General features: G+C 38.2%; 1 protein-coding gene across 2 annotated transcripts; it reads left to right on the top strand.

Moving 5' to 3' along the window:
• The first annotated feature begins 266 nt into the window (after nt 1-266).
• On the top strand, nt 267-27,905 carry LOC306852043 (rho GTPase-activating protein 22-like). Of its 2 annotated transcripts, XM_079388638.1 has the most exons (10): nt 375-532; nt 8,176-8,375; nt 11,756-11,843; nt 17,170-17,292; nt 19,351-19,558; nt 19,641-19,773; nt 20,586-20,659; nt 20,743-20,864; nt 25,282-26,059; nt 26,828-27,905. In XM_079388638.1, exons 1-10 carry the CDS (start codon nt 490-492, stop codon nt 27,048-27,050), a joined length of 1,992 nt encoding a protein of 663 aa, XP_079244764.1. In that variant the 5' UTR covers nt 375-489; the 3' UTR covers nt 27,051-27,905. The 2 variants fall into 2 exon arrangements, with proteins under 2 accessions (XP_079244763.1, XP_079244764.1); XM_079388637.1 differs by lacking the exon at nt 25,282-26,059 and having other exon boundaries at nt 267-532.

Here is a 27,905-nt window from a genome sequence, read left to right as displayed (position 1 = left end):
TTTACTGTTAAATTCACGGTCAGTTTTTTTACAGCGTGGCTGGGTCCAGTAGAGCACATCTCTGATGGAGATATGTGTGCACAAGAGGCAGGCAGGGTGAGAAATCCCCAGAGACGGAGGAGTGCCTGAGGCCAATTAAGAGGCGGGCGCTTTGCTCTTCAGGGCAGCCTGCTGTAATCATACACACACTGACTGGTCAATGTAGAGGAGCGATGATGAATAATGCATCGCCTGGTGGGTGTGGACCAGCGCGTGTGTGTGTCTGTGAGTAAGAAGCGGAGAGCGAGCGTGTGTGTATGTGTGTGAGAGGAATCCCTCCCCCAGCCCCCAACCAGCCTGCAACATGAGGTCAGCGAGCTAGCGGAGAAGAGAGGAGAGAGCGAGGAAGATAGAAGAGGGAGCCACAGAGGAGAGGAGCAGGAGGGAGAATGTAGAAGAAGAAGATCTGAGGAGGAGGAATATGCAGAGCGGAGGAAGCGCAGCCCATCGATGGCAGCCATGCTGAGTCCAAAGATCAGGCAGACCAGGAGAGGTACAGTACGCTGCGCTTGTATTTCATCTGTCACACACTGAACGTGCTTCATCTCACAGCATCTCTGCTCATTATATACTTTAACTCTGCAATTGTGACGCTTAATATTTCTATAAATATATGAACAAATATAAATATAATAATTTTATATAGATAGATAGATAACAACAATATGATATTTATATATTTTTTTATTTTTATGCTTTTAAATTATATTTTGCTGCTAATTTTATATATTTTATGCTATGTTACTCTGATGATCATTTCAATGATATACAATTAAAAGAATTACAAATTAATTAAATTACACACACACACACACACACACACACACACACACATATATATATATATATATATATATATATATATAATTAAAATTGAGAAGCAGGTATCTGTTATGAAAACAGTCATTTAAATTATATTTTGCTGCTAATTTTATATATTTTATGTTTTTATTTTCTGATGATCATATCAACATTATATACATTATACATTTAAAAAAATGTACAAATTAATTAAATGTTTTATATATATATATATATATATATATATATATATATATATGTATATATAGTTTCCCTTAGCCACTTTATGTCAGCTTTTTATGGATTATAAAAAATGCTATAGTTTCAGTGTATATGTTTACATTCCAATTGATATAAGGTGAATAAAATTGTATTACATTATATAATAATTATCTATAATAATTTATAATAATATTTATAATAAATAAATACCTGTATCGGTCGACGACTATGTGAAACAGCTGTCCGACTGATAATTCAGCTATTTACGCCATCACAATTCTGATTTAAAACAAGATTAGGATAAAAGCGTCTGCTAAACAGATAAATATAAATGCAAATGCACTCAATAAGTGTTATCTCTTCACTCTCATTATGTTGTGGCTGACCATACGATAAACCAGGAGCGTCCAGCGCTGCATGTTACACACATCCCACTATCATCTGCAGCACGCTGAGGCGTTTATACACAGAGCACCGATCATCCTTCATCAGCAGCCTGTAGCAGGCTTGGTTGAGATGTGAAATACAGGCAGAGCACAAGGTCTCATTCATCAGGCATCAACTTGATGGATGACGCTGTGTTAATAAGCAAAGCTCAATGCATGTAAAAGGCTGAGTGATTTATCCCTTTATGTCCTCTCAAACCTGCCTATAGCTCCCTGCCCTTCCCCCACCAGCCTTATACTACCTGCTGAACATCACAGCATCTGCTGGAAGATGTTCAACCATGAACGATGCATTTATTTATTTATTTCTCTCTGGAAAGCTTGATTCTCATTGGTCAATCACAGCATTCTGCAGAATTCAAATTTATTGTATAAAGAGTATCAAGCTGTAAAACTGACCTCCCAGGTAACTGATTTCCAACAGTTCTTGTTCAGATTAATACTTACAGTCATTTATTTGGTAGAAGACATGCACTATGCTGGATAATGTGCCGTCGGTCGGTCATTATCGCAAAATAAACCCTTCAGGGCGGTTCAAGACCTCTCTGCTTTGCGTCAGGGTCTTACGTCAATCTGAAGGTGTTTGTTTTGCGATAATGGCCACCTGACGGTACATTATACCTTATTTATTTCCCAATGGACATTACATTATATTCATGCATTTGACACATGCTTTTATGCAAAGAGATTTGCATTGAAGATATCCATTGATTTAGTTCATGCATTCCCTGGAGATCGAACCTAATCGGACCCTGATGTTAGAGTCCTACTAATTTTTTTATAAAAATAGAATAAAAAGAATAAAATAGATATAATTTGCTTGTCTAATAGCAAAATCAAACCAATTATTTAATTTAGGAAAAAACATAATATGACATAATATTTTTCTCTCACAGGATAGATAGATAGATAGATTTTTTTTAAGCTATAATAGTACCTTAATGATAGTAAAATAACACTGATTTGGAGTTCACGTCTTAAAGTAGGCAAACCCATGCTCTAGGTTGTTTCTTGCAGTTGCTAATCTTAACCAGCGCTGGACTTTATCTAAGGTGCCAAATTTATATGCCACAATAATGGCGCCAGTACTGACACTGTCATCATGCACAACTTGAAAACATTCTTTCCTCTATATTTTAATTGCAACTTTAGAGGCAACTATTCTCAGAGTTGATCCTGTCCGTGCCAAAACAGACAGTTTTGGTGACCACATCCTAGAAACGCCCAAGACAAAGTGGGAAGGTATGAATCATCGTGTAGAGAGATTTGTAAACTGGGTGTCTGCACTCTGTTCCATTTGACTTCAGCACTGAAAATGCTCAAAACCGATGGGCACTAAATACTCATGTAAACCAGAGTGCAGTGAAAACCTTTCTGTCATGGGCTCCGCAAATTTACAGCTTTGAGCAACAGTTTTAAAACACTGAATGTTTACATTTCTGCTACACACATCAAAGCTGAAAGTTCCTACTTCTGCATAATATTCACAAAAAAAAAATATATATATAGTGCCCCACACAACCGAAAAAATCGTAGGTGCACTGGATGAAGAAAACTAGAAAAAACGGCCTATTTTCATTACTAACAGCTGATTTAACTCACTATAAATGATGTGTTCTTAAATGTGCTTCTACTTTGCATGTTTTGTAAGCCTGTGGAAAGTCAACAGACCAAAACGCTGCTCATTAAAATATTTTTGTGATGATCCAATATTGAGTAGTGTGCAGGATTTATATTTTTCTAATTTATAATAATACTCACAGAAATAAAATGCAAATTTATTCCTACAGTGTTCACCTATGAAAGAATAAATTATAATTTAGCTTAAATTTAGCTAACTTTAAATACTGAAACGCAGGCTGCAATAATCAATCCACCAAGTCAGAATAAAAATTTAGTAAGTGAACGATGTTAAAAATTGAAACTTGAGATTTGCATTTGCCACTACCAGGTTCATGTTTAGGGCTGCGGAATATGAATTACTGGTTTCGAGGTATATATTTCAAAACTACTAAAATGTTCCATTCTGCACTATAGGCATATTTTTCAAAGATAGAAAGTCCCCTGGAATGATTATTTCAGCCGATCTCTGTTCCGGACTTTCACAAACTGCATTACAATCATTTTCAAAAATGTCATTACAAAGTCTCCAAACAGCCCTTCATAGAGGCCAGAGACGCTGAAGACGGATGCAAAGAGGAGACAAATATTGTAGCAGGCAGAGCATGGTTCAAGATGCAAGAAATATTGGAAGAAAGTCTTAAATTTTGAATTTTTGGTTTATATGACTGTATGTCTGAGAGTAACTGGTTGTCTTCAGAAAAGTTTAGATGGTATTTTATTTTCACCTTGCCTCTGGATAATCCATATAAGCGCAGCGATGCTTTGTTTACAGTGGTAACCAAGAAAATGCTGCATCGCTGCTGTTCCATAAGCGCCACCTGCTGTCAGAGAGGGAATTTGTGTCTCATTCAGCCCATCCGCTGTTTCTCTTTCGTGCATGCATGTGTTATGTAGCATAATTTCACAAAGCTAAAGTCAGAACTGATTTTAAAATTATACAATCTAATTTAAATCAAAAATTGCTCATGCTACATGTGTTGACTATAATTTAAAATGGCTACAGAGAGTTTGGTCTGTAATAGAGCAAACATCTTGTTTATGTACTTATTTTAATTCTTTCTTGTCTCTTGCTTAAAGAATTAAAAAAAAATAAAAATTATCAGCTATCGCTATATGTGCATCAACACTAAATTAACAATAATCGATTTTACAGCTTTTGATATTACTCTTAGCAGTAGTAGTATGTTTTTACATAAAATCAAATCAAATTCTGTAATTAATGGTTCGACTATAACACACACACACTCACACACACACACACGTTTGTTTCTGTGAATTGTGGGGACTTTCCATAGACTTCTATTACTTTTATACTGACCAAACAATATTTTCCCTAACCCTAAACCTACCCCCCTACAGAAAAGATGTTTGCATTGTTACAATTTCAGATAAACATCATTTACTATTTGTAATATTATCCCCACCATGTAGCATAAACAAGTACACACACACACACACACACACACAAATAACAGCAAATCAACCATCCACATCAAAAGCCGCAGGTCAAGCCACAATTCAACAAACATTTGAGAAATAGATCAAAGAAAAAATAAACAAATACTGCTGTTCCAAATATTCTGTATGTTGCTTATAAAAAAATATATAATGCATTCAATGGGGGAAAAAAATTAGTTGTTTTTTTACCCAGACATTTAAAAATAACACATTTTAGAGCTTAAATCGCAATACCGTGATATTTTTGCTTAAGGTCATATCATATCATAACATCATATCATACCATTAAAATCCATGCCTGATATGAATTTCACATAAGACTAACCACCAAAACTGCAAAAACCACCCGTTTATACTAACATAGTCAATTATGACTTAAAGATGGCTAACTATAATTATGTGAGCAAAATGTTGCCAGTTTTACCAGTCAGGATTCTCAACATGGAAGTTCTGCCCATATCATAAACATATTGAGTTAGATACCCAGATACCTCTTGTTTTCCTGCTGCAGCCCACTGTCTTCCTCTGGTCTCCATCAGACGGAGCAGGGCTCCAGAAGCCACCACACCCACAGACACGGCTAATGTAATCAAGAAGCCTGCAGCTCTGATGAGGAGGAGATATTATGGAAAAGGCCATTGGAGACAGACCTCGAACCATCACACATTTGTCTCTCTAAGTGCCTGACTCAGTGCCTCCACATCTGTACTCAACATTTCAGCAAAGTATACATAAAAACAGTCAGATTGCTTTTGTTGTTGCACACATTCTCCACTATTCATCACTGGGAGGGTACCCTTTCCAAAAGGCACTATTGCGTACAAAGGTGCATCATAGAATGATACAAGAGCCATAACATTGGAAATAAGTTGCTTGAGGCCATGGTCAATTATGCAATTTAGCGTAATTATACAACATTTGAGCACAAAATGCTGTGACCAATCAGAAGCAAGTATTCTATAGAGCCGTGTAATAGTGCAGAACTTGGATCTTGGATCCAGAAGTATTTTTTCCCATTCATTTGTTGTTCAACAGTTATTAGCCATGAACCAAACCAACCAGCTACGAGGTGAATCACATTACAAATGTGTACGACTTCAGTGAGGAAAAGGACTACAATCCCACGAGGCATTGCAAATAACTGAATGGAGAAATATAAAACTACGGATTTAAAGATGTTGAGTATATGTATAAAAACTCAATATTTTACATTTATTGCACATAAATACAAATATTTCAATCATTTGAGAGCATAGAGAGGTAATTTGCGGTGCTTCATGGGAGTAGCGCTGAGCAGTTCTTTTGCTGTAATTATCTTGTTTTGATTCTCAGATTTCTTTGTAGAATCATGGGTAATGTAGTGAAATCCAGGGCTGTTAAACACAATAAAAACAAGTTTTTAATATGCAGGTTGACAGCTTCACCAAATGCAGATATCATCAATTAACAACCTCTTAGCTCACAGTAGGTCTATTTTTAATGGTTATAAGTGTCACGGTGCACACACGAGGAGGACACAGGAACACGCAGACGAGGACTCAAATAATAGTCTTTACTGAACACATCAGGACAAGACATGGCAGGGCAAGGCAAGGCAAGGCAAGGCTGACACAGACAGGAGCACCGGGGAGTAACGAGTAGACCAGACAACATTACACTGAACAGACAGGACTATAAATACACAGGATAATTATGGATAATTAGACAAACACGGCTGGACAAGCATTAATATCACATCAGACAAGGACAGGAAACAAACCAAATATGGAAACAAGAGGCGGGAACACATGACACACACAACAGAGGACTGACAATAAGTTACCAATCAAAACCATTTAATGTATGGAGAAAATATGGAATTTTTTATTTCATCTTTAATTTCAATTGAATCTGGACTGTTGCACTCTATATAAATTACAGACTTAAAGACCAGTCAGCAGCCCAGCTCACCAGTGGACTGGGAGTGAAAAATAATACAATAATATAAATGAGAAGAACACATTGATTTTTTTTTTTCTCTTTCTCTGAAAGCCACACATGCATTGATTTTGAATCTACAGCCCAGAGGCATAAGATGACTTTGTGTGTGTTGCACAGACTCCTGTAAATGATCAATGGTGACACAGGTTGTTCATACAGAAGTCCAGCTTTAAGCCTGCGTGGCCTGTGTCAGAGCAAAATCAGAAGGTTATATATATATATATTTACTGCCATTAAGGAATAGATACAGGATAGTACTTTCTATTTTTGTTAAATGACACTCTGAAAAGTGGTCCTTGGCACCTCTATCTTAACTACATGAAATGGCAAACTGCAGAGGTTTCTATATCAAGTGAGCCTCTCTGGAGATCCTATTAGAGCATGAGAACTCACTCCCTTTGGGAAAGAGATACTGGAGAATCCCAGATAAATTTACCAGAGGGTAGCTGGTACAGACCAGAGAGGATGGATCTTCATATTCTGCTGCAGGAGATTAAGCTGAACACACAAAGCAAAGTTATAGCAGGGTTATTATGAATTGCTATAACGCTTTGGATTAGGTAACACTTATTCACTATTAACTACGACTTTTCCTTCAATAAATTCCTAATTTGCTGCTTATTAATAGTTAGTAAGGTAGTTGTTAAGTTTAGGTATTGGGTAGGATTGGGGATGTACAATAAGGCATTAATATGTGCTTAATTACTACTAATAAATGGCTAATATTCTAGTAATATGCATGCTAATAAGCAACTAGTTAAGAGACCCTAAAATAAAGTGTTACCTAATTGACTAATAAAAACAACTAAACATTTTTTAAGGACAAACATTTTTTAAGTTATCACTCTAAATCAACTTCCCTATGGATAAAATCAATGGTATTTTTACTTCTGCACTCTATATGAATTTGGTACTGAAGGAGCAGTCAGTTTTCCAGCTCACCAGTGGATTGGAAGTGAAGAATTATGTAATATAATAATATAAATGAGAAAAAAAAAACATTGATTTATTCTCTTTCCCTGAAAGCCACACATTGATTTTAAGTCTACAGCCCAGAGGCATAAGATGAATTATAAAAATGACAAAAACACAACTAAATTATCAACATCTCGACTAAAAATACATAGAAAATGAAAAAAAAAAAAAAAACTATAACAGTATCTCAATGAAACTCAAGTAATTTTGAATCGTTGAGTATATCATTCTCTGATTATTTAGTATAAATCACTGCCTCACAGGTTAAACACAGCACCTATCCCTAAGCTACATGTTTTTGGTGAAGCTTTCTTCCATCCGTGAAAAACAAAGAGGAATTTTTAAAGAAATCGCTTAGATCACTTTTTCCATGCATTTATGCCATGAATGGAGAGTGAAGCAGTCAAGCTTCAAAAAAGACACAAAAGCACCACAAAAGTCTCATAAAAAGTGGTTGGTATGACTTCTGAAATCATACAATAGCCTACAGTTCTGCTTTTGTGTAAATGATGACAGTTTTCCCCTCTGCTACTGTAAGTGCTTGTCATCCTTAAATCATGCATGACTAGAAATGATGATGATGATGATGATGATGATCACTGACATGTACGTCTCTTCTCGTCACCTGCAGCCAGGTCCAAGAGCATGGTGATGGGAGAGCCATCACGTGGCTCGTGTCAGACCACCTCACCGAGTCTCCAAGAGGGAGTGCTAAAGGCCGGCTGGCTGAAGAAGCAGAGGAGCATCATGAAGAACTGGCAGCTGCGCTGGTTTGTGCTGCGTGCTGACCACCTCTACTTCTACAAGGATGAAGAGGAGACCAAACCACAGGTGTGTTCGAACAAAAATATGCCTATGAAAAGAAATCTGGCGATTGAACTACTCTGAACTACTCTGTTAGCAATGTGCTGCTAACATGCTAGCAACATTTTAATGATGCTAACATGCTAATCATGCTAGAAACATTCTAACAGCATATGTTAGCAACATATTAATGATGCTAACATGCTAATCATGCTAGAAACATTCTAACAGCATATGTTAGCAACATATTAATGATGCTAACACGCTAATCATGCTAGAAACATTCTAACAGCATATGTTAGTAACATATTAATGATGCTAACATGCTAATCATGCTAGAAACATTCTAACAGCATATGTTAGCAACATGCTAACAACATGCTAATCATGCTAGAAACATCCTAACAACATATGTTAGCAACATATTAATGATGCTAACATGCTAATCATGCTAGAAACATTCTAACAGCATATGTTAGCAACATGCTAACAACATGCTAATCATGCTAGAAACATCCTAACAACATATGTTAGCAACATATTAATGATGCTAACACACTAATCATGCTAGAAACATTCTAACAGCATATGTTAGCAACATGCTAACAACATGCTAATCATGCTAGAAACATTCTAACAGCATATGTTAGTAACATATTAATGATGTTAACATGCTAATCATGCTAGAAACATTCTAACAGCATATGTTAGCAACATGCTAACAACATGCTAATCATGCTAGAAACATCCTAACAACATATGTTAGCAACATATTAATGATGCTAACATGCTAATCATGCTAGAAACATTCTAACAGCATATGTTAGCAACATATTAATGATGCTAACATGCTAATCATGCTAGAAACATTCTAACAGCATATGTTAGTAACATATTAATGATGTTAACATGCTAATCATGCTAGAAACATTCTAACAGCATATGTTAGCAACATGCTAACAACATGCTAATCATGCTAGAAACATCCTAACAACATATGTTAGCAACATATTAATGATGCTAACATGCTAATCATGCTAGAAACATTCTAACAGCATATGTTAGCAACATGCTAACAACATGCTAATTATGCTAGAAACATCCTAACAACATATGTTAGCAACATATTAATGATGCTAACACGCTAATCATGCTAGAAACATTCTAACAACATATGTTAGCAACATATTAATGATGCTAACATGCTAATCATGCTAGAAACATTTTAACAGCATATGTTAGCAACATATTAATGATGCTAACATGCTAATCATGCTAGAAACATCCTAACAACATATGTTAGCAACATATTAATGATGCTAACATGCTAATCATGCTAGAAACATTCTAACAGCATATGTTAGCAACATATTAATGATGCTAACATGCTAATCATGCTAGAAACATTCTAACCGCGTATGTTAGCAACATATTAATGATGCTAACATGCTAATGCTAGAAACATTCTAACAGCATATGTTAGCAACAAAGTAACAACATGCTAATCGTGTTAAAAACATGTTAGCAATGTGCTAATAACATGCTAGCAACATAATGATGGTAACATGCTAATCATGCTAGAAACATATGTTAGCAACATGTTAGCAATGTGCTTATAACATGCTAGCAACATATTAATGATGCTAGCATGCTAATCATGCTAGAAACATCCTAACAACATATGTTAGCAACATGTTAATTGTGCTAAAAACATGCTAGCAACCTGCTAATCATGTTAAAACATGCTAATCATGCTAGAAACACAAACTTGTTCACAAACTTTACCCATATAGTTTGATTGTCATTCACAATGCTTCATGGGTTTGTAGCTCTTTTCGTAAGTCAATAATAAGTAGGCTACGTGTATATATCTTTGTCTATTGTCCAATTTTCAACCACATTTTTTTGTCTTCAAATCATAGCTTGTAATGTTGTGAATCACCTTGTAGCTGTTGGTTAGGTATATGGCTTATATAACTGTAAAACAAAGACTTTAAAATCCCCATAAGAAAAATGATGAGAAAAATACTTCTAGAAGTAAGACCGCTGAAAAAGTGAGCAGGCACTGTTGGCAAAATGAGCTGTTTGGTTTACCAAAAATAAACGACTCATTTTGGAATCAAATATGTCAGTAAATGTGTCTTATGTCTACGCACTCTTCCTAGATTCTAGACAGCACTTTATGTTAGAGCATCATGTGACAAAGTGAGTAAGTGTGAACACCTCCATTTATGCCCAGATGCTTCACATTTCCACCACAATCCAAGCCTGCACATTGCTTCTGGCAGGTTTCGACCATCTCATATTAAGCAATCAATACGGTCCAGCCTTGGTAAGTTCTTCTGTCAGACTGACGAGTGAGATGAACAGCGTCCCTCACAGGAGACTGTCAATACTCATCCAAACACCATTAATCTGTGCTCATGCTGCGCTGGCCAGGATGTGTGTGAAAATGTCAATCCCTCCCACTTTTCCTGCCTTTAATCAATGAGATTCAATGTGGAAGACCTGTGAAGGCAAATCTCATAGCAAACCACACACTGAGATAAAAGGAGACAGTGGAGACCGGGCCGTATTGAACATTACGTCCCATGCATCACGATCTGGGGTATTTAATAGTGGTTCAGGAGGAGAACTGGGGCTAGATTCGTGAAAATAATAAAATGAACTGCTACAGTATTTTCTTCTTATTTTCTAACTTAAGAATAAACTTTTATTTTTTCATTTTTTATCTTTTTTAAAAACAAAACTTAAGAAGACTTTCTGAATCTCTGATATCTACATAGAAGGTATGTGGCTTAGGTAAGGGCAAAAATTCTCCAGAAACAGTTTTACATGCCCATTGACAACCCTAGGATTTCTCTCCAGAATTAAACGGTCTGTTAGTGGCTTATTTGGAAGGGTCATGAATAATAATGTTGAGCTCTGCTCTGATTGGCTGTTTCACAGTGCGGCTCATTTCAGTAGCTCATAGGAAGGAAACACAGGGAGGAAAATATATATTTCAATACTTTCTTGCGCAGTTGTATCGTTGGGTAATTACACTGTAAATAAAATGCGGGCATCAGGGAGCCGCTATTAATATGCTGGGCATTGAAACTGCTTTGGAATGCACGATCCTGTTTTACTTTCAGTTTCGAGATTCGCGATCACATGTACTCCGTTTAAACTATGGAGTGGCAGTACTTAACACACATTTTACACGATCAGATGCTTGTCAGTGGTGCTCAGAATCTGTAAATCATTTGCCATCATCCTCAGTCATCTCTCCTTACTCTGTTTATGTGGTTTGTGAAATCTTATGTACTGTAATGTAACAGGATACCGCTAGCAAGGAGCTAACCATGTCCCTTTAGTGGCTCGCGTTATTTTATAATTGATGCATTTCTAACTATTCGTCTGTGCAGGGCTGCATCTCACTGAAGGGCAGCCAAGTGAATGAACTGACAGCCAACCCAGAAGAACCCGGCAGACACCTTTTTGAGATTGTGCCAGGTGAGCAGATCTTCATATTAAATCATCAAATCAATGTCCTGTACTGAAACTAGCATGCATGGCTTTTGGGTGTCAGGAATCGAATAGGCCTTCCAGAATATACTGATTACAGACGGCTGATTTTGCCCCAACATGATTTACTGATGCAGACTGTGTGTGTTTTATTTATGATGAGTAAATAACACATGAGTGTGACACCCACCAGAGCTTCTTTTTCTAAACAATAAAGCAAAAAAAACTGGAGTCAACCTCCAAATGCCCTCCAAATCTATTCAGTGTTTATATTAAATTCTCTCTTTTGCACATGATAATCACATTAAAAGTAGCCCTGGTCTGCTCAAGCCAAATACAGCAATGTGACAAAAAATAAATAAATAAATACAAAATAAAAACAACTGCAGAATAAGAATAAAAACAAACCTGTGCAAGATCCAAGTTATAAATGATCTAATTCTTGATGGTAAACATGCATACTTTCCCTGTACTTAGAGCAATTTGCTGAATATTTTTGCATATAATTAATGTAAAATTCTAATGCATTTTTGTAGATCGATCTAGAATAGTTCAAGAAAAAATCAGCTTGCATCAGTGAATCACTTTTTCACCCCTAGAGTGCATATTAAACATTTAGATAACTGAATTTGGTGTTAGCCTAAGTAATGCACCAAACACAATAAATGAAACAGCCAAACGCACACAGCATGGACATTAGCAGCAGTTTCCTTCACCCAACAGCACTTTCTCATGTCAGATCAGTAAACACACCCTTAACCACAGTCTCCGTCTGACCAGCATGCTCCTTTGAGTCAAACAAGCTTATTGGCAAAGTCCCTTTTCCATGCAAAACAAACAATAACATGACACAAAGCAGATTTCAGAGCTCCCTCATGCTTCTCAACTTTAAAATGAGTGCAGCATTTGTCTGGAGATGTCTGGCCTGTTGTTGATTGTGACTCTGAAAATGAATAAGTTTCAAAAATAATGAAGAAATGGAAGAAATGGATTTGATTAACAACTGCACAGACTCGAAACTGAATCAAGGAAAAACTGACATTCAGAAACATTTAAAGGCCCAAACTGAATAACAAATGATGCAAATTTGTGCAGATGTTGATATTTATATGGCCACACAGAAGACATTCGGGTAGTTTGTAATGCAAGATCGTCATAACAGTTTAACAGACTGCTTATATAAAACAATATAAATATCAGTTGTCATATGTCTGAGTATGATGCAATTTAAATGCTTAATGATCAAAACAATGCAATGCAATGCAATACAATGATGATTGAGATGATTATTATATTTGAGACTCACTGATTTTTCTAAAAAATGATGCATGGATAGTCAAGTAAACCTAAGTTGTTCCAGTTCAGTAAGTGTTCATCTTCAAATAATAAAAACAATATAAATGTTCAGATTCATATGTTCAGTTTATAAAAATCAGTAAAGAAGGTTGCAGAAGATTGTGTTTAACAGGAAAATAAAATCCAAAAATATCCAACAATGGCACCATTCATTACAGGGATATAAATGACAAGCGCTGATACAAAAATGGGATCTAAACCAGTGGGAAAAACATGGCATTACTGGGAGATTTTCATGCTTCTGTGTTTTCAAGGCATTTATAATACAGAATCACAGATAACAGGTCGAGTCGAGACCCTGGCAGCCTCTGGATCTGCTAACCCACGCTTGCTATACAAAGTTGTGATATTTAGTGAGATTTCTGCTAGTGAAGAGGATTTCTCCAAGCATCAGGTCCTCTGAGATCGATGCATCTGGTGTGCTGTTTGTTTGCTTAAGTGCACTGAGGTGTTTAGAAAGGACTAACAGAGCAGGCCGTCTCCTTCTGTCAGTCTACCGTGAGAAGTCAGTGGGAATGAGAGAAACAGAAGTCAAGTGCTGCTGCTTGAGCTGAACTGAGATATCAAAAGGATTTTCTACTCGCTGGTTTTCCGGGACGTACAGCATGATCTTGATTTTTCTTATGCTATCCTCTCTGGGATGATTGAGATGAGATGTAAATGACAACTATTGAAGATTTGTTTCTGAAAGTGACGGTTTGACGCAAACACATCTGCAGCATGAATTCTGCGTTGTGAGGGAACTACTTGAGCTGCGTTTGGGTTAATGGCCAATCTGTTGGAGTAAGAGACATGGCAGAGCATTAGTACCAGCTCAATCCCTCCAGTGCATCATGGGGCAGGGCTGCTGTAAACCACCGCGGCACAAACCAACCTTAAACCTAGGTAATACCTTAGTTCATGCACTTACATGCAGAAATCCAAGTAATGAGGATTTTCTAGATCAATAAAAAATCAATTCTGGGTCAATAAAAAATATACAAAGGCCTAGAAATGCTGGGTTATGGTTTGTTATTTTTGTACAGATTAGTTTGTTCTTAATGCAATTGTTTGTTCAATAATGTTTATGCAATGTTAATTTTTTTAAGGGATTTTTATTTTTAATATGGCCGCTAATCAACATGATGTCCGAAATTGTTTTCAAGTGTTCAAAATGAGTAAATAATAAAATCAGGGATATAAACTTTTTTACGTATGATAAATAAGATGAATGAACTTTGTAACTAGGTATACATATACCCGCAAGCTAAAATAAATAAATAAATAAATTATTAGAACCAGAAGCTGAATTTGTTCAAATCTGATATTAGGATGGAACTACATGTAACATTCTTTTAAAATATCATATCTATGGTAACATAAAAGACAAAAATAAAAAGAATACTGTAAAAATTATTATTTAAACAACTTTACATTTCAAATAATACAAGTTTTGATACAAACAAAGTTTATAAAATGATAAACATTGGTCTGAACAAAAACAACAGACGGGTTGAATAAAATAGCACAGTAGATGGCTCTTATGGAAAAGCAGAAATACAGCGGTTACCCTATATGCAAAGCACTGTGTTAATAAACACTAGGCATTATATGGAAGTAATATAAAAATAAAATGCCATCAAAACTTTTCTGAAGACAGTCAGTTTCACTTCCCCAAATAAAAACTCCTCAGGTTTGGATGAATCACTTGAATGGCCTATTTCAGTGTTAGAATGGCGAATTTCGCCGAAAGGCCACAGGATTGCAGGTATGTATACAAAACATTTACTGTTTGATTTGGCAAACATAAGTCCTTTGATTATCAATACCAATCAGATACCAATAATTTAAAAAAATGGCAATATAGTGTGCTCATTAGGGCCTCATATCTCAAGCCTGTTTGTTTTCATGTAGTGTTTGCCTGCTATGTAGCATCTGTCAGTTGATGTTAATAAGGAGCATAATCACTCCTGCTCGTAATATTTCTCCAAAGGTCAATTTGAGATAAGCTTCTTCAGTCCTGTGCATAATTACACAGCTCATAATCCAGATCACGTGCAGTCATGGATTTGATTCCCAGGAACACACATGAATATAAAATGCTGCCAAATTCATGGACATAACAGATGAAACAATTGCATGTTGAGCACATAATTGCGTATCTGTCAAAGCCTGCACTGAATCTGTATTTCATGCTTAAATCAACACAAAATGGTTGTTTGAAAAAGGAAAAAATCCCCAGAATTCACTTAATCAGATCACTGTTGTTATTTCGCCACAAGCCCATTTGTATCTTCCCCACAAGCTCGGCAGACATTCTGACACCTATAGAGACATGAATGCTAACAAAATGCCACACCATGGTGAGAAATGAAGGTTCCTCATTATGCCTTCGAGTCAGATTCCACTCTGTGTGAGAGCGTTAGCCTCAGACGTACTGCTGGGTCTGCTTCTCTTATTTATCTTAATTGCATCAGTACTTGTTTTTTTCCGTTCAGTCGACACTGCTGTGAACACTTATCTTCTCATGACATATTCCTCTAGTCATTTTATCTGGCCGGCAGAGTATTGGCTGTTCAATGCTTCTGATTTTTTTCATTTATCATTGTGAAGCTTTGAACTGAAGCCATTGTGGACGTTTTCTATTGTTTATCCTTTACTGATGCAAACCCAATGGGTAACTGGAAAAGTCTTTGTTACTTTGGTCTTTCTAAGTCTGTTTTAAGTTCAACTTTTCATGCCAATGATGGCCAGAGGGACAACAAGTTTGCTACTAAAACCTTGAAGTAATACTGAAATAAATCTCACTGATACATGACAACAGAGATACATATATAAATTAGCATTATTCCATCTAAAAGGTACGGAAAATGGTTTCCACCACAAAATAAAAAAGAATAAAAAGATCATTGTGACATTTTATCTCACAATTCTGACTTTTTTTCTCATAATTGCAAGATTGAAAGAATTATGGGGTATAAACTCGCAATTGAGAGAAATAAAAATTTCTGAATTTTTCTTGCAATTGCGAGTTTACGTCTGGCGATTCTGACGACATTTCTCAGAACTGTGTGATATAAACTTGCAATTGCGAGTTATAAAGTCCAGTTCTGAGGGCAAAAAATCAGCTCACAATTCTTACATTTTCTTAAAAATTCTTAAATTTATAATTCTTTATAAGTCGCAATTGCATGTTATTAAGTGAACTAAAGAAGCTCATGAATACATTAATATGCATTTTTTCACAATATATTTCAACTATATCCTCATGCACCTGTTATTTCCTTTGGCAAAATTATATATATATTAATTTCAGTAATTTTAAAGCCTTGACATCGAAATGTAACACTCGACCTAAAACTAAAAAACACAGAGATTCTGTTATTTTAAGATTATATTATATATCATATAATATACTGTATATACCATAGCATCATATCATATCATTATATCATACTGTATATCATAGCACTTGTACACCATTGCTCTTTTGTTGCTTTGCTTCTATTGTCCTTATTTGTGAGGCGCTCAATAAATGTGACCCTGGAGCACAAAACCAGCTTTTGTGCTCCAGGGTCACATACTCTTCCTTTACTTATTTCAGGCTAAACTCTTTACAGCAGCATTGTACAATGACTGCATGACATTTGTTTGTGTGTAAATATAATTCTACATATAAATCCATCTTGGGGAAAAATCTGTGCTATTCATGTGATCTAAAAAAGGAACAACAGAAAGCTAGCAGCTCTGTGGCCATTTCCTATCTTGGCACATAATCTTAGTTGCAAGTAATAGCAGCAATGTTTAAGAATTCTTACATTTTTTTGCAGTTTGTTAAAATACCTTACTCTAGAATTTATTTAAAATGAAACTCTTCAGGTAAGATATATAATGGAAGATATGTCTCTTTGAGTAATAAACAGAGATGCAGTAGTAATTCCATCATCTGACAGACTACCTCTCTTGTTTTCTGTCTCAGCTGGTGAGAAAGACAAGGCTGCGATGAGCCATGAGTCCTTTCTACTCATGGCCAACTCCCAGAGTGACATGGACGACTGGGTGAAGGCCATCAGACGGGTCATTTGGGCTCCGTTTGGAGGAGGTAAACCACAAAATTAAAATGCACATACTGTGTCACAGTTAGTTAGTTACACATTGGTCATTACTTCTCTCCACCATCGGATGTTTCATGTGTGTTCACAAGATATCACCAGTGTTGTCAGTGGTCTATGTTCACAAAAATATCACTGAGCAGAGTAGATGCCTCACTATCCAGAGATTAAATTACAAAGACATGTTATTAATAGAAAGTTCAAACAAGTAATGTAAAGCAAGTTCAAGTTATCAGCTCTCAGTATAGACAATGTGGCAATGTGTCTCCACTTCCATTAGCAGCTAGATCTGTAAAAGCCCTGTTAATGTTATCTTTAGATGAATAATAACACGAAAGAGATTTTCCTACCGTGGTCTTGAAAGCAGCACCAACTGACGCCGAGAAGAAAATTCAATCTTAAGTTATTAAGACAACTAGGCCTAAGACATCTTCTGAGGACTATATCCACATCAAAACATTCTTTCATTGTGCTCTTCTTGTCGTTAGTATTTGAAACGCCTCAATAGTTTGTACAACGTTCTGCCACCTGAGAGAACCCGGACGAGAAACATGCGCTGAGAGGACATCAATGGAAAGAGAATATACTTGTGAAAAACGCAAAAATCTTATTTCAAAAACAGTATCATAGCTATTAAACTATATCTAGTTATGATGTTACATCTGTATTTAACCTCAGAATGATCTCAAAGTAAAAAGAGGTACTAAAGTCTGATTTTGTGGTCACTGTGCTTTAAAATTAAATCATTATGATCTTAATTCAAGTGATGAAGGATTTTGAAAGTCTGACAGAAATCAGTGTTGAGTTCTACTGCGAGATTAACCCTTCCTGCTTTACATGCTTCAAAATGATTAACAGTTGAAAACATTTGTTAGAAATTTAGAAAAGTAATCAAATGTAATCAGTTACATTAATAGAGTAATTGAAATAGTTACACTACTTATTACATTTTAAAAGAGTAACTTGTATTCTGTAAACTATTACATTTCTAAAGTAACCTTCCCAACACTGTTCACATTTCACATATGTGACCCTGGACCACAAAACCAGTCATAAGGGTCAATATTTCGAAATTGAGATTTATACATCATCAGAAGTTGAATAAATAATCTTTCCATTGATGTATGGTTTGTTATGATAGGACAATATTTGTCTGAGATACAACTATTTGAAAATCTGGAATCTGAGGGAGCAAAAAAATCTAAATATTGAGAAAATCTCCTTTAAAGTTGTTCAAATGAAGTTCTTAGCAATGCATATTACTAATCAAAAATGAAGTTGTGATACATTTATGTTAGGAAATTTACAAAATATCTTCATGGAACATGATCTTAATATCCTAATGATTTTTGTCATAAAAGAGAAATGTATAATTTTGATCCATACAATGTATTGTTGTCTATTGCTACAGATATACCTGTGTTACTCATGACTGCTTTTGTGCTCCAGGGTCACATATATATCAATATACCATATGTAATTGTAATTGATTATATATATATATATATATATATATATATATATATGAGTATGTGAAATGTAAACAGTGTAGTTGTGAACGGTGTAGTTGATCTGTAGTTGTATCTGCTTTTTAAAATAAATGGTCGACAAGTAAAATAAAGATGTTTTTCCCATTCTGTACAATGATAGTAATTCTAGAACTACCTTAAACTCTTAAAAATTTATTTCAAAAGGTTTTTTTTTTTCAAACATTTATAAAATAATTTTTCCACTACGAAGAACCTTTTAACCTTCCAATGCGGAAGAGTTCTTAAAAATAACTACTTTTTCTTAGTGTGAAGAATATATTAATCTAAAGAATATTTTCCACTAAAGAGCCTTTTGTGCAATGGAAAGAGTCTATGAATGTTCTTCATGGAACCATAGATGTCAACAGAGAACATCTATACTTTACGAATGTAGAGTAAATATCACGGCAAAACACTATCAAAGTGCAATAGTATTATCACTGTATCGTACCTTTTTTGTAAGAAGTGATGTGTGTTTTGACTGATATAAGCTAAAAATGAGCTGCTTCATCTCTACAGGCATATTTGGCCAGCGTTTGGAGGACACTGTACAGTATGAAAGGAAGTTTGGTCCTCGTCTCGCCCCTCTGTTAGTGGAGCAGTGTGTGGATTTCATCAGGGAACAGGGTCTTGATGAAGAAGGCTTGTTCCGGATGCCAGGACAAGCCAGCCTCGTGAAGGAGCTTCAGGAGGCCTTTGACTGTGGAGATAAACCTCAGTTTGACAGGTATGCATCTACTCCAAGCACAGACATGGAGCAATAAACCGTGACCAACTGTTCATACTAACCCTATAATTGGCATTTCTAGTGACACTGATGTCCACACTGTGGCTTCCCTGCTGAAGCTGTATCTCAGGGAGCTCCCCGAGCCCGTCGTTCCCTTCTGCAAGTATGACGACTTTCTCACTTGTGCTCAGCTCCTGGCCAAAGATGAGGAGGAGGTTAGTGACCGCACCATATCTGAACATACAGGCAGTGTAGAGGAGAAAAGTGAACTGTTGTTTTTGTAATTTAGTTATTTTCTAGCAATAAATATTGCTAGTTGTATATGAATGATGTATAAAGCAAAGAAAGTTAATTATATATATATATATATATATAATTATTAAGCACAGTTTTGCAAACATCAAGCTTGTCAAAAATGTGTAACATTAAAAAATAAATGAACAAAATCTGCACCAGAATTATTAACAGTAATTTCTTAAAAGCTGTCACTCATTAAAAGCTTGTTAGTTTAGAAATAGATTGTGGTTTGTAGTCATAAACCTATACTATTTCCACCAATCAAAAATAGGAAAATAATACTTTGATGACAATAATAATGACGCATCTGATGTGTTGAACAGACTTTTGAACATTTGCGTTTTTTGAAAACTGAATCCAAAGAACGCAGCTGCTGTGTTGGAACAAGCTTAATGAATTATCATATGATGTACAGGGATGCTCTGACCTGTACACACTTACAGAATTAGCTTGCTGTTGAGCTGTTTGCTGGTATTAGTACATAATATTTCACCAGTTATGTTGTCAAAACGTATGTTGGTGTGCTCATAAAACAGAAAGCCGTTTCAGTCAGTATGTGGTTTGCTAGCCAATATTCCTCCCACATATTTCACGGCTGACATGATGCGATGCGCAGATGCCGAGGATGCGTGAAGCTCACGTCTTTAAATATAAAATAGACCATTAATATTTTCACTTGAATTCAAACCACGAGAGTTTTGGTCACTTCAATGACTTCATGTTTCCACAGGGAATACAAGAATTAGGGAAGCTAGTCACGACCCTTCCAGCTGCCAATTACAACCTTTTGAAATATATATGCAAGTATGTCCAACATAATCATTTCAGACACATTTTTGTCAGTCGTTTTCATGCTTCAGTGCTGAAAGTGCGCTCTGTTGTTGTAGATTTCTGGATGAGGTGCAGTCTCACTCAAATGAAAACAAAATGTGTGTGCAGAACCTGGCCACCGTGTTTGGACCAAATATCCTCCGTCCCAAAATGGAGGATCCAGTAGCTATTATGGAAGGTAAGCACTTATTTCATTTCCAACCCATTACTTTGTAGAACAAAACCCACTTCAAAACTAGACACCTGCAGGATGGTTGCCTCAGCTGTGCCTAATGTAGCCTATATTTGTGGCATTATAATCTACCACACACCTAAATATTTGAGCATGTACCATCAAACATATAGCCTATATATATCCAGAAGTAGCTCATATTTTACTTGTTTCAACACATTTTTTTTAGCATTATATTTTTTAGCATTTAGCATTAGAATTTTTGAGTATTAGAGTTCATTTATTTTCCCTTATATATTTTAGATACAGTTTCAAATATGTTCCATATGTTTCCAAATTTGGAGCAATAATATTCTGGAATAATAGGTTGTGGCGTTTTTTTTTTGTTTGTTTTAACATCTGAAATGAAATGGAACACTTGTATTCCAAAGCAACTTGGATAATGAAATTAATGTCAAGCATACAAAATTCTTTCAAAATAAAATTGTTTCAAATATGCTAGGAATTGGTAGTACTCTGAAATTGGTAGTAAATTTCATAAGTATTTACAAAGAAATGGCAAGTAAAACACTGAATTAATCGTGAAATTTTAAAGTAGAAAGACTTTAGTCCAATAGGTAGCTGAATTTGTCCGCACGTTGCAAAAGAAAAAAAAAAACAGACCAAAAAAGGTCTACCAAAAATCCAATTATTTTTCATATGCAAAAGTGAACAAAATGCAAAGTGTATTAAAAACAGACCAGAGAGCAGATGTTTCAGCCCATGCTTTCTTCAGTGCTCATCAGGCAAAAAAGCAACACCACACTTATATAGACACAATTGCAAATTGTTGACAGCTGATCTTAATCAATGAGGGATAATTGTCATGCCAACAATTTCCCTTCACAAAATTTGGTAGACTTTTTTTTTTGTAGTGTGTGGACAAATTCAGCTACCTATTGGACTAAAAACTGTCTTCTTTTTGTTCTACTCACCTGAGAACCTTTGTTTTGTTTATTCTGAGCACACACAATTCCTGCTTTATAAAGTAGCAAGACTGAAACAATATTTTCTTGTAAATATACTCTAATAATATTTGTTTTATTTACAACTTCCAAAAATAATGTTACAGTGCATTTTACATTATTTCTAAATGTAATAATAAAATTTCACCTATACACCAATGCAACTTTTTTTCCTCTCAACAATGCAGTTTTGACCCAGTGCAACGTTTTTTCTGGAAAATGTGTAAATTCATAATGTACAACGTCTCGGTTATGTACATAACTCTCGTTCCCTGATGGAGGGAACAGAGACGTTATGTCGTGACGACATTAGGGGTCTTACTTGGGAGCCCGAATCCTCTCTGATTAAGAGAAAACGCCAATGAAAATTGGCTAGTGAATTTTGCATGCTCAGCCACTCCCCATGCATACAGGTATAAAGAGACGACAGGTACATGCACTCGTCAGGTTTTACCCTGATGAGCTCAAAACATGTCCCTGGCAACCAGCAATGGTTCGATGGTCAATCATGTCTCCGTTCCCTCCATCAGGGAACGAGGGTTATGTATGTAACCGAGACATTCCCTTTCTGTCGTTCACTACGATTTATGTTGTGACAACATAGGGGTCTATAGAAAGCACCACAACCTGAACCCTGTCACAACCCTGTGGCATTACAAATGTTGACAACCTGTAGCATGTAAGACAAATGCTACGCAAAGGTCGTAACCTTGCCCCAGCGCAAATTCACTGACCTTGGCGCCCGCAGGGACCAAAAGGGTGAGTACATTGCTGCTGGAGATAGCCATGCTGCTGTTCCTGAGCACAGGATTTTTTTTCTGAGAGAAGGGATTTTGACCTTTGTGAAAGGTACTTCAGGCCTTTCCTGTTTATTGTTTAGAGCTGGCGGTAACAATGGGGAAGGGCACTATGGAGACCGCATCCTGACCGCAGGGAAGTGACATGTGGAGACTCTGCCGTGGACTGACCCAGGGGGCAGTACTACATATGGAATGGTCTCTGAGGCAGGTTCTACCTGGGAGTAGGGAGGAAGGACAGCCAGAAGAGACTGACAGAACGGGTCTGTCAAGGGAAGACACGGGTTCACCAAGAGGTGAACTGCCACTGCCAACTACCAACAGCTCGAGGCAGTTGATGTGCCAAAGCAGTCAAGCCCTGTCCAGAGCCCCAAGGCTGCCTGCCCGTTGCATGTAGCGCCCCAGCTCGTGGCGGAGGCATCCGTTGGGACAACAACATGTCGGGACATTTGTTCTAAGGGCAAACCAATCCTGGGGCTGGATGCATCTGATGATGTGCCTCTGTGTCAATATCTTGAACAGGAGCTTGTGAATGGTCCAATTCAAGACTCATAGATCCAGGATTGGTCGGAGGCCACCACCTTTTTTGGACACAATGAAGTAAAGGCTGTAAAACCCTGAATCCATCTCAGCTGGAGGAACAGGCTCGATTGCGTCCTTCGCCAATAGGACAGAAATCCCCTTGTGCAGGACAGGGGCATCTCGGACTACCATCAAAGTCCCAAGGATGCCGCTGAACCTGGGGGGTCACCTGGTGAACTGAATCAGGTAGCTGAGGACTGTCCGAATGAGCCAGCGGGAGGGGTTGGGCAGCACAAGCCACGCTCCTAAACTCTGTGCAAGTGGCACCAAAGGGACAATCGACATACCCGCAGTGGTGGGAAGTCATGCTGGATGGCCCAGAAGGCATCATGTTCTGGCTCATCATGGCAGGACTCCCCATGTCCCCGGAGGGACCAGATGGAGATGTGTGGGGAGGCGTTGTGTCCCCGAACCACGATCTCTTGGCCGCTGGCAATAGGGGGCGTCATGGGCGAGAGTGAGGAGGCAGTGCGTGGCCCATAGGAAAGGGAAACTGCTCTTTCTTTGAGAATGTGGGTACCGCTGGCCCTTAGGCCAATGACGGAACATAAACAAAACGAAACCAAGGATTCTCCACCCGGCCCTCCTTAGGGGGAAGGAGTGGCACTGTGCTCACCATCTCCGTCAGAAGAGCAGTTCCTCGCGTCTCCGGGCCATCCGTGCCAGGGCCGCTTCATCGTCTTCCTGGATGACTTAGGGGCCGGCTGAGACACAGGGGGGGGGGGGGCTCGACGCGCTGGCCTCGATGTGCTCTTGGCACAGGACGGAGCAGTTATGGAGGCCGCAGAAGGGTGCCCTCGGCGACTGGCAGGCAGAGGCGTGGCCCGTGGCGGAGCAGTGGCAGCTGACAGATCACGCTGGGGCAGGATGTGCTGAATAGCCTCAGTCTGCTTTTGTACTGCCAAGAACTGCTGAGCTAAGTCCTTGACAGTGTCGCCGAATAGCCCAGTCTGGGAGATGGGCGTGTGAAGAAAGCACACTTTGTCGACATCTCTCATCTCGGCCAGGTTGAGCCATAGATGGCGCACTTGGGCCACAAGTGTGGACATCGCCTTCCCGAGGGACCTCGCCATGACTTTCGTCGCCTGGAGAGCAATGTCAGTTGCCGTGAGCAGCTACTGCATCAACCTCGGGTTGGTCCCACCCTCTTGCATTTGTTTTAGTGCCTTGGCCTGGTGAACCTGCAGGATAGCCATTGCATGCAGGGCAGAGGCGGCTTGGCCCACAGCACTGTAGGCCTTAGCAACGAGAGCTGCTGTGGTCCTACTGGCTTTGGAGGAGAAATGCGGACGATTTAACAGGCACAAGTCCACTGCGACCGCTCTCTCCACCTGGGGAATGTCTGTGTAACCCCTAGCCGCCCCACCATCGAGGGTGGTGAGGATGGAAGATGGAGGAGGGTAGACGAGCGGCTTCTGGCCAAAAAAGGGGCCATCCACAACTTTGCCAGCTCCTCATGCACCTCCAGGAAGAAAGGAACCAGGGCGGGGCATGGTCGCGAGCCACGGCCCGTGCCGAGAAACCAATCATCCAGCCATGAGGGCTCGGGACTGAGAGGTGTTCACACCTCCAGCCCGATGCTCACGGCGGCCCAGGAAAGCATGGCCTTCAACTCTGGGTCTGATTCAGCGGTGACGACAACACCCGAGGGGGGCAGCCCTGCCAAATCTTTATCCTCAGAGGACGATAGCCCATCCCCCGATGCTGCTGACGACATCTAATCCTCTATTGGCACGCCGAATGAAACGTTGGGCACGCCATGAGACGGCTCAGTAAAATCACCATTTTTCAAAGTCATAAATGAAACAAAGATTATAAGAATACATTTTATAAGAAAATACTATTTCAGTCTTTCTATTGATTTCATTACTAATACTTACTAGTTCTTAGTAATTTTTTGTGAAATTGACTATTTCTGGGTGAAAATTGTTTCTCACCTATTTGTTTTTAGGACTTTGCATCCTAATTTACAACTTAAACATCACTTATAGATGAGGATGATGGAATAAAGAATTGTGTGTGTGTGTGTGTGTTTTATAGGCACCTCCCTTGTTCAACATCTCATGACGCTGCTCATCAGCAAACACGAGGGCTTGTACACTGAAAAAGACTCAGAAACATCACAGAACCAGACGGAGCTCAAGGACCAAAGCCAGCAACTTCAGCAATCCAATCTGGTGGACTGGATCTCTGAGGAGGATCTCCACACCTGCCCGTCTGCGGACACCGCTTTAGCCTCCAAGCCCTCGCCTCAAGGAAAGGGAGAGACAGCCGTCAGCCCTAGTAAGCAGACCAAGACGCTTCCAGGATGGAAGTACACCTTCAAAGGCTCCTCGGCCAAAGGAGCCTCCGCAGTGGACGGTGGGAACTGGTTAATGAACGGTCTGTCCTCACTGAGGGGACACCGCCGAACTTCATCTGGCGAACGCTCCAGGGACTCGGGCTCCTCTCAGAGACTGTCTACTTATGACAACGTCACGTCTTCGACGAGTATGGACAGCACGCCGTGGTCCACCTCATCTTGTGAGATCTCCGTCCCAGACTCTGGAGGCGAGCCGCTGGGGACAGAAGACGGGCCGAGCGCTCCGGAGGAACGGGACGAGGAGGAAGCCAAGCCCGGTGAACACGAGGAGGACGCTGAGGAGAAGCGCACGTGCGGTTTTTTTTGCGGTGACAATGGGAGCGCCGCACCGGTCATTAGAGTCGTGGATGAAGACGGAGAAGCAGACGAAAGCCCTTCGTCTCTGGTCAGCGTCGTGGCAGAACTGAAAGAAGAGCTGAGGATGCAGGAACAGACTTATGAATCTAGAATTAAAAAGTAAGGCTGCTGTTTTTTAAATGAAACGGGCAATTGGAATTGTTTGAAAATGACACATATTTAAAGGGGTCATATGACGATGCTAAAAATTACATTATTTGGTGTATTGCAATGTTTTGAACCCAAGAACTCCGAAATAATATGATCCCCTTGCAAATTACACCATTCATAAAATATATAATATATAAATATACATTTCATGTCTATAGATCCATGTATACTGTGTGAGAAAATGTGCCCTATTAGGAAGAAAACATGTACTTTGTGATTTTGATTCTAATGAAACAGCATTTTTCCAACAAGAGCTGAGAAAAAATTACAAGAAAAAATATATTTTTTCCAAATTTTTTGAAGAATTTGGAGATCCTTTGAACCATTATCATCTGTTAGAGAAACTTTGTTTAGAAACAAATTCTGTCCTGAAAAGTAAAAAGCTGTAGTTTTGGTAAATTTATTGTTTAAAGACCAATTTATATATATATATATTTTTCAAATTCTAATAATTTTTTAATATATTGTTTTACTTAACCCACTACTAGAGTGGCCTTAGTTGTACAAATAAAAATCTATTGTTATTTTACTGTCAGTAGAATCAAATAATTAGTCCGTCCAGACTTTACAAATGAAACAACAATTATGAGAAAAACATTGTTTTCTCTCTCCTACTGTGGCCCCTCAGGATCCTGTAACCCTAGTCTGAAAACCTCTTAAGTAACTGTGCGTTGTGATATCTGTATTGTCCACTCATCTGTGTTCTGCCCTCTGCAGGCTGGAAGAGTCGAGTTCAGCCCTGTGTGCGCAGATGGAGAGACTTGAGCAAGAGATGGAACAGGAGAGAACAAGAAAACGAATGCTTGAGATCAAACTGAGAAACTCTGAACGGGCCCGTGAGGATGCAGAAAACCGCAATCGCCTCCTTGAGAAGGAAATGGAAGACTTCTTCTCCACGCTGGGGGATCTGGCTCTTGGAAGCCGTACCAGTGACATTTAATGCAAAAAAATAAACACACCTAAAGTAATGAGGACCAGAGCACTCAGGCGTCTCCATGAATCATGTGGACAGTCTGCTAAATGTTTGTGTTCTAAAATTCAACTAGTTAAAGGCCTTCCACTATCACACTAATTCTACTGGTTTCTTTTTCCAAGGAGAATGTTCCCATCATTTCAGCAGTGTAGCATTTACTGAAGCCATTTTAAATGTCATTTTAAAGCGATTTCTTTCAGGAAGTTTCAGGTGACACAGAAACAAATGGAACGTCTGAATCCGGTCCTGAAATCAGTTCAAATGATATCATGCTGTTTTAGAGCTGCTTTAGACCGTTTTGGCTTGTAAACAGATGCGGATTGCAGATTTTTCTCCTGATTCAGACAAACAACTTTTTCACTGGAGGAAGCGTTATTATGGATTATGGACTCATATTTTAGCCAGAAGCAGTGGTTTGAAGTTAAAAATGTCTTAATGATGGATTTGTTTCTTACAAACACACATCTTTTCGCTTCATGACTATTACTTGTGGATTATTGTGATGTTATTATCAGCTGTTTGGACTCTCATTCTGACGGCACCCATTCACTGCAGAGCATCCGTTGCTGAGACACTGATGCAGAGACACATTTCTACAAACCTGATGAACAAACAAACTCACCTACATTTTGAGTGTGGGTACATTTTTAGCAAATTTCATTTTTGGGTCAACTATATCTTTAAACAGGCCACTGCTTCACAAAACCTTTAATGCACGCATTTATGACTAAAATAGCTCCAAATCTGGGCATTGAAACCGTTTTCTTGCATATTCTGTGGTATTTCAAGACTGTCAAAGTGACCGCCACTGCCACTTTCATT

The sequence above is a fragment of the Barbus barbus genome (assembly GCF_936440315.1).
Source record: "Barbus barbus genome assembly, chromosome: 32".
NCBI classification, from domain to species: domain Eukaryota; kingdom Metazoa; phylum Chordata; class Actinopteri; order Cypriniformes; family Cyprinidae; genus Barbus; species Barbus barbus.
Note: the sequence above shows the minus strand (reverse complement) of the source record. Positions and strands in the feature narration are given on the sequence as shown.

Excerpts from the sequence above, each read along its gene's own strand:
- LOC306852043 (XM_079388638.1), top strand. The coding sequence starts at position 490 with ATGGCAGCCATGCTGAGTCCAAAGATCAGGCAGACCAGGAGAG. Across the intron at positions 11,844-17,169 it reads CCTTTTTGAGATTGTGCCAG|CTGGTGAGAAAGACAAGGCT; the intron begins GTGAGCAGATCT and ends TTTCTGTCTCAG. Across the intron at positions 26,060-26,827 it reads TATGAATCTAGAATTAAAAA|GCTGGAAGAGTCGAGTTCAG; the intron begins GTAAGGCTGCTG and ends TGCCCTCTGCAG.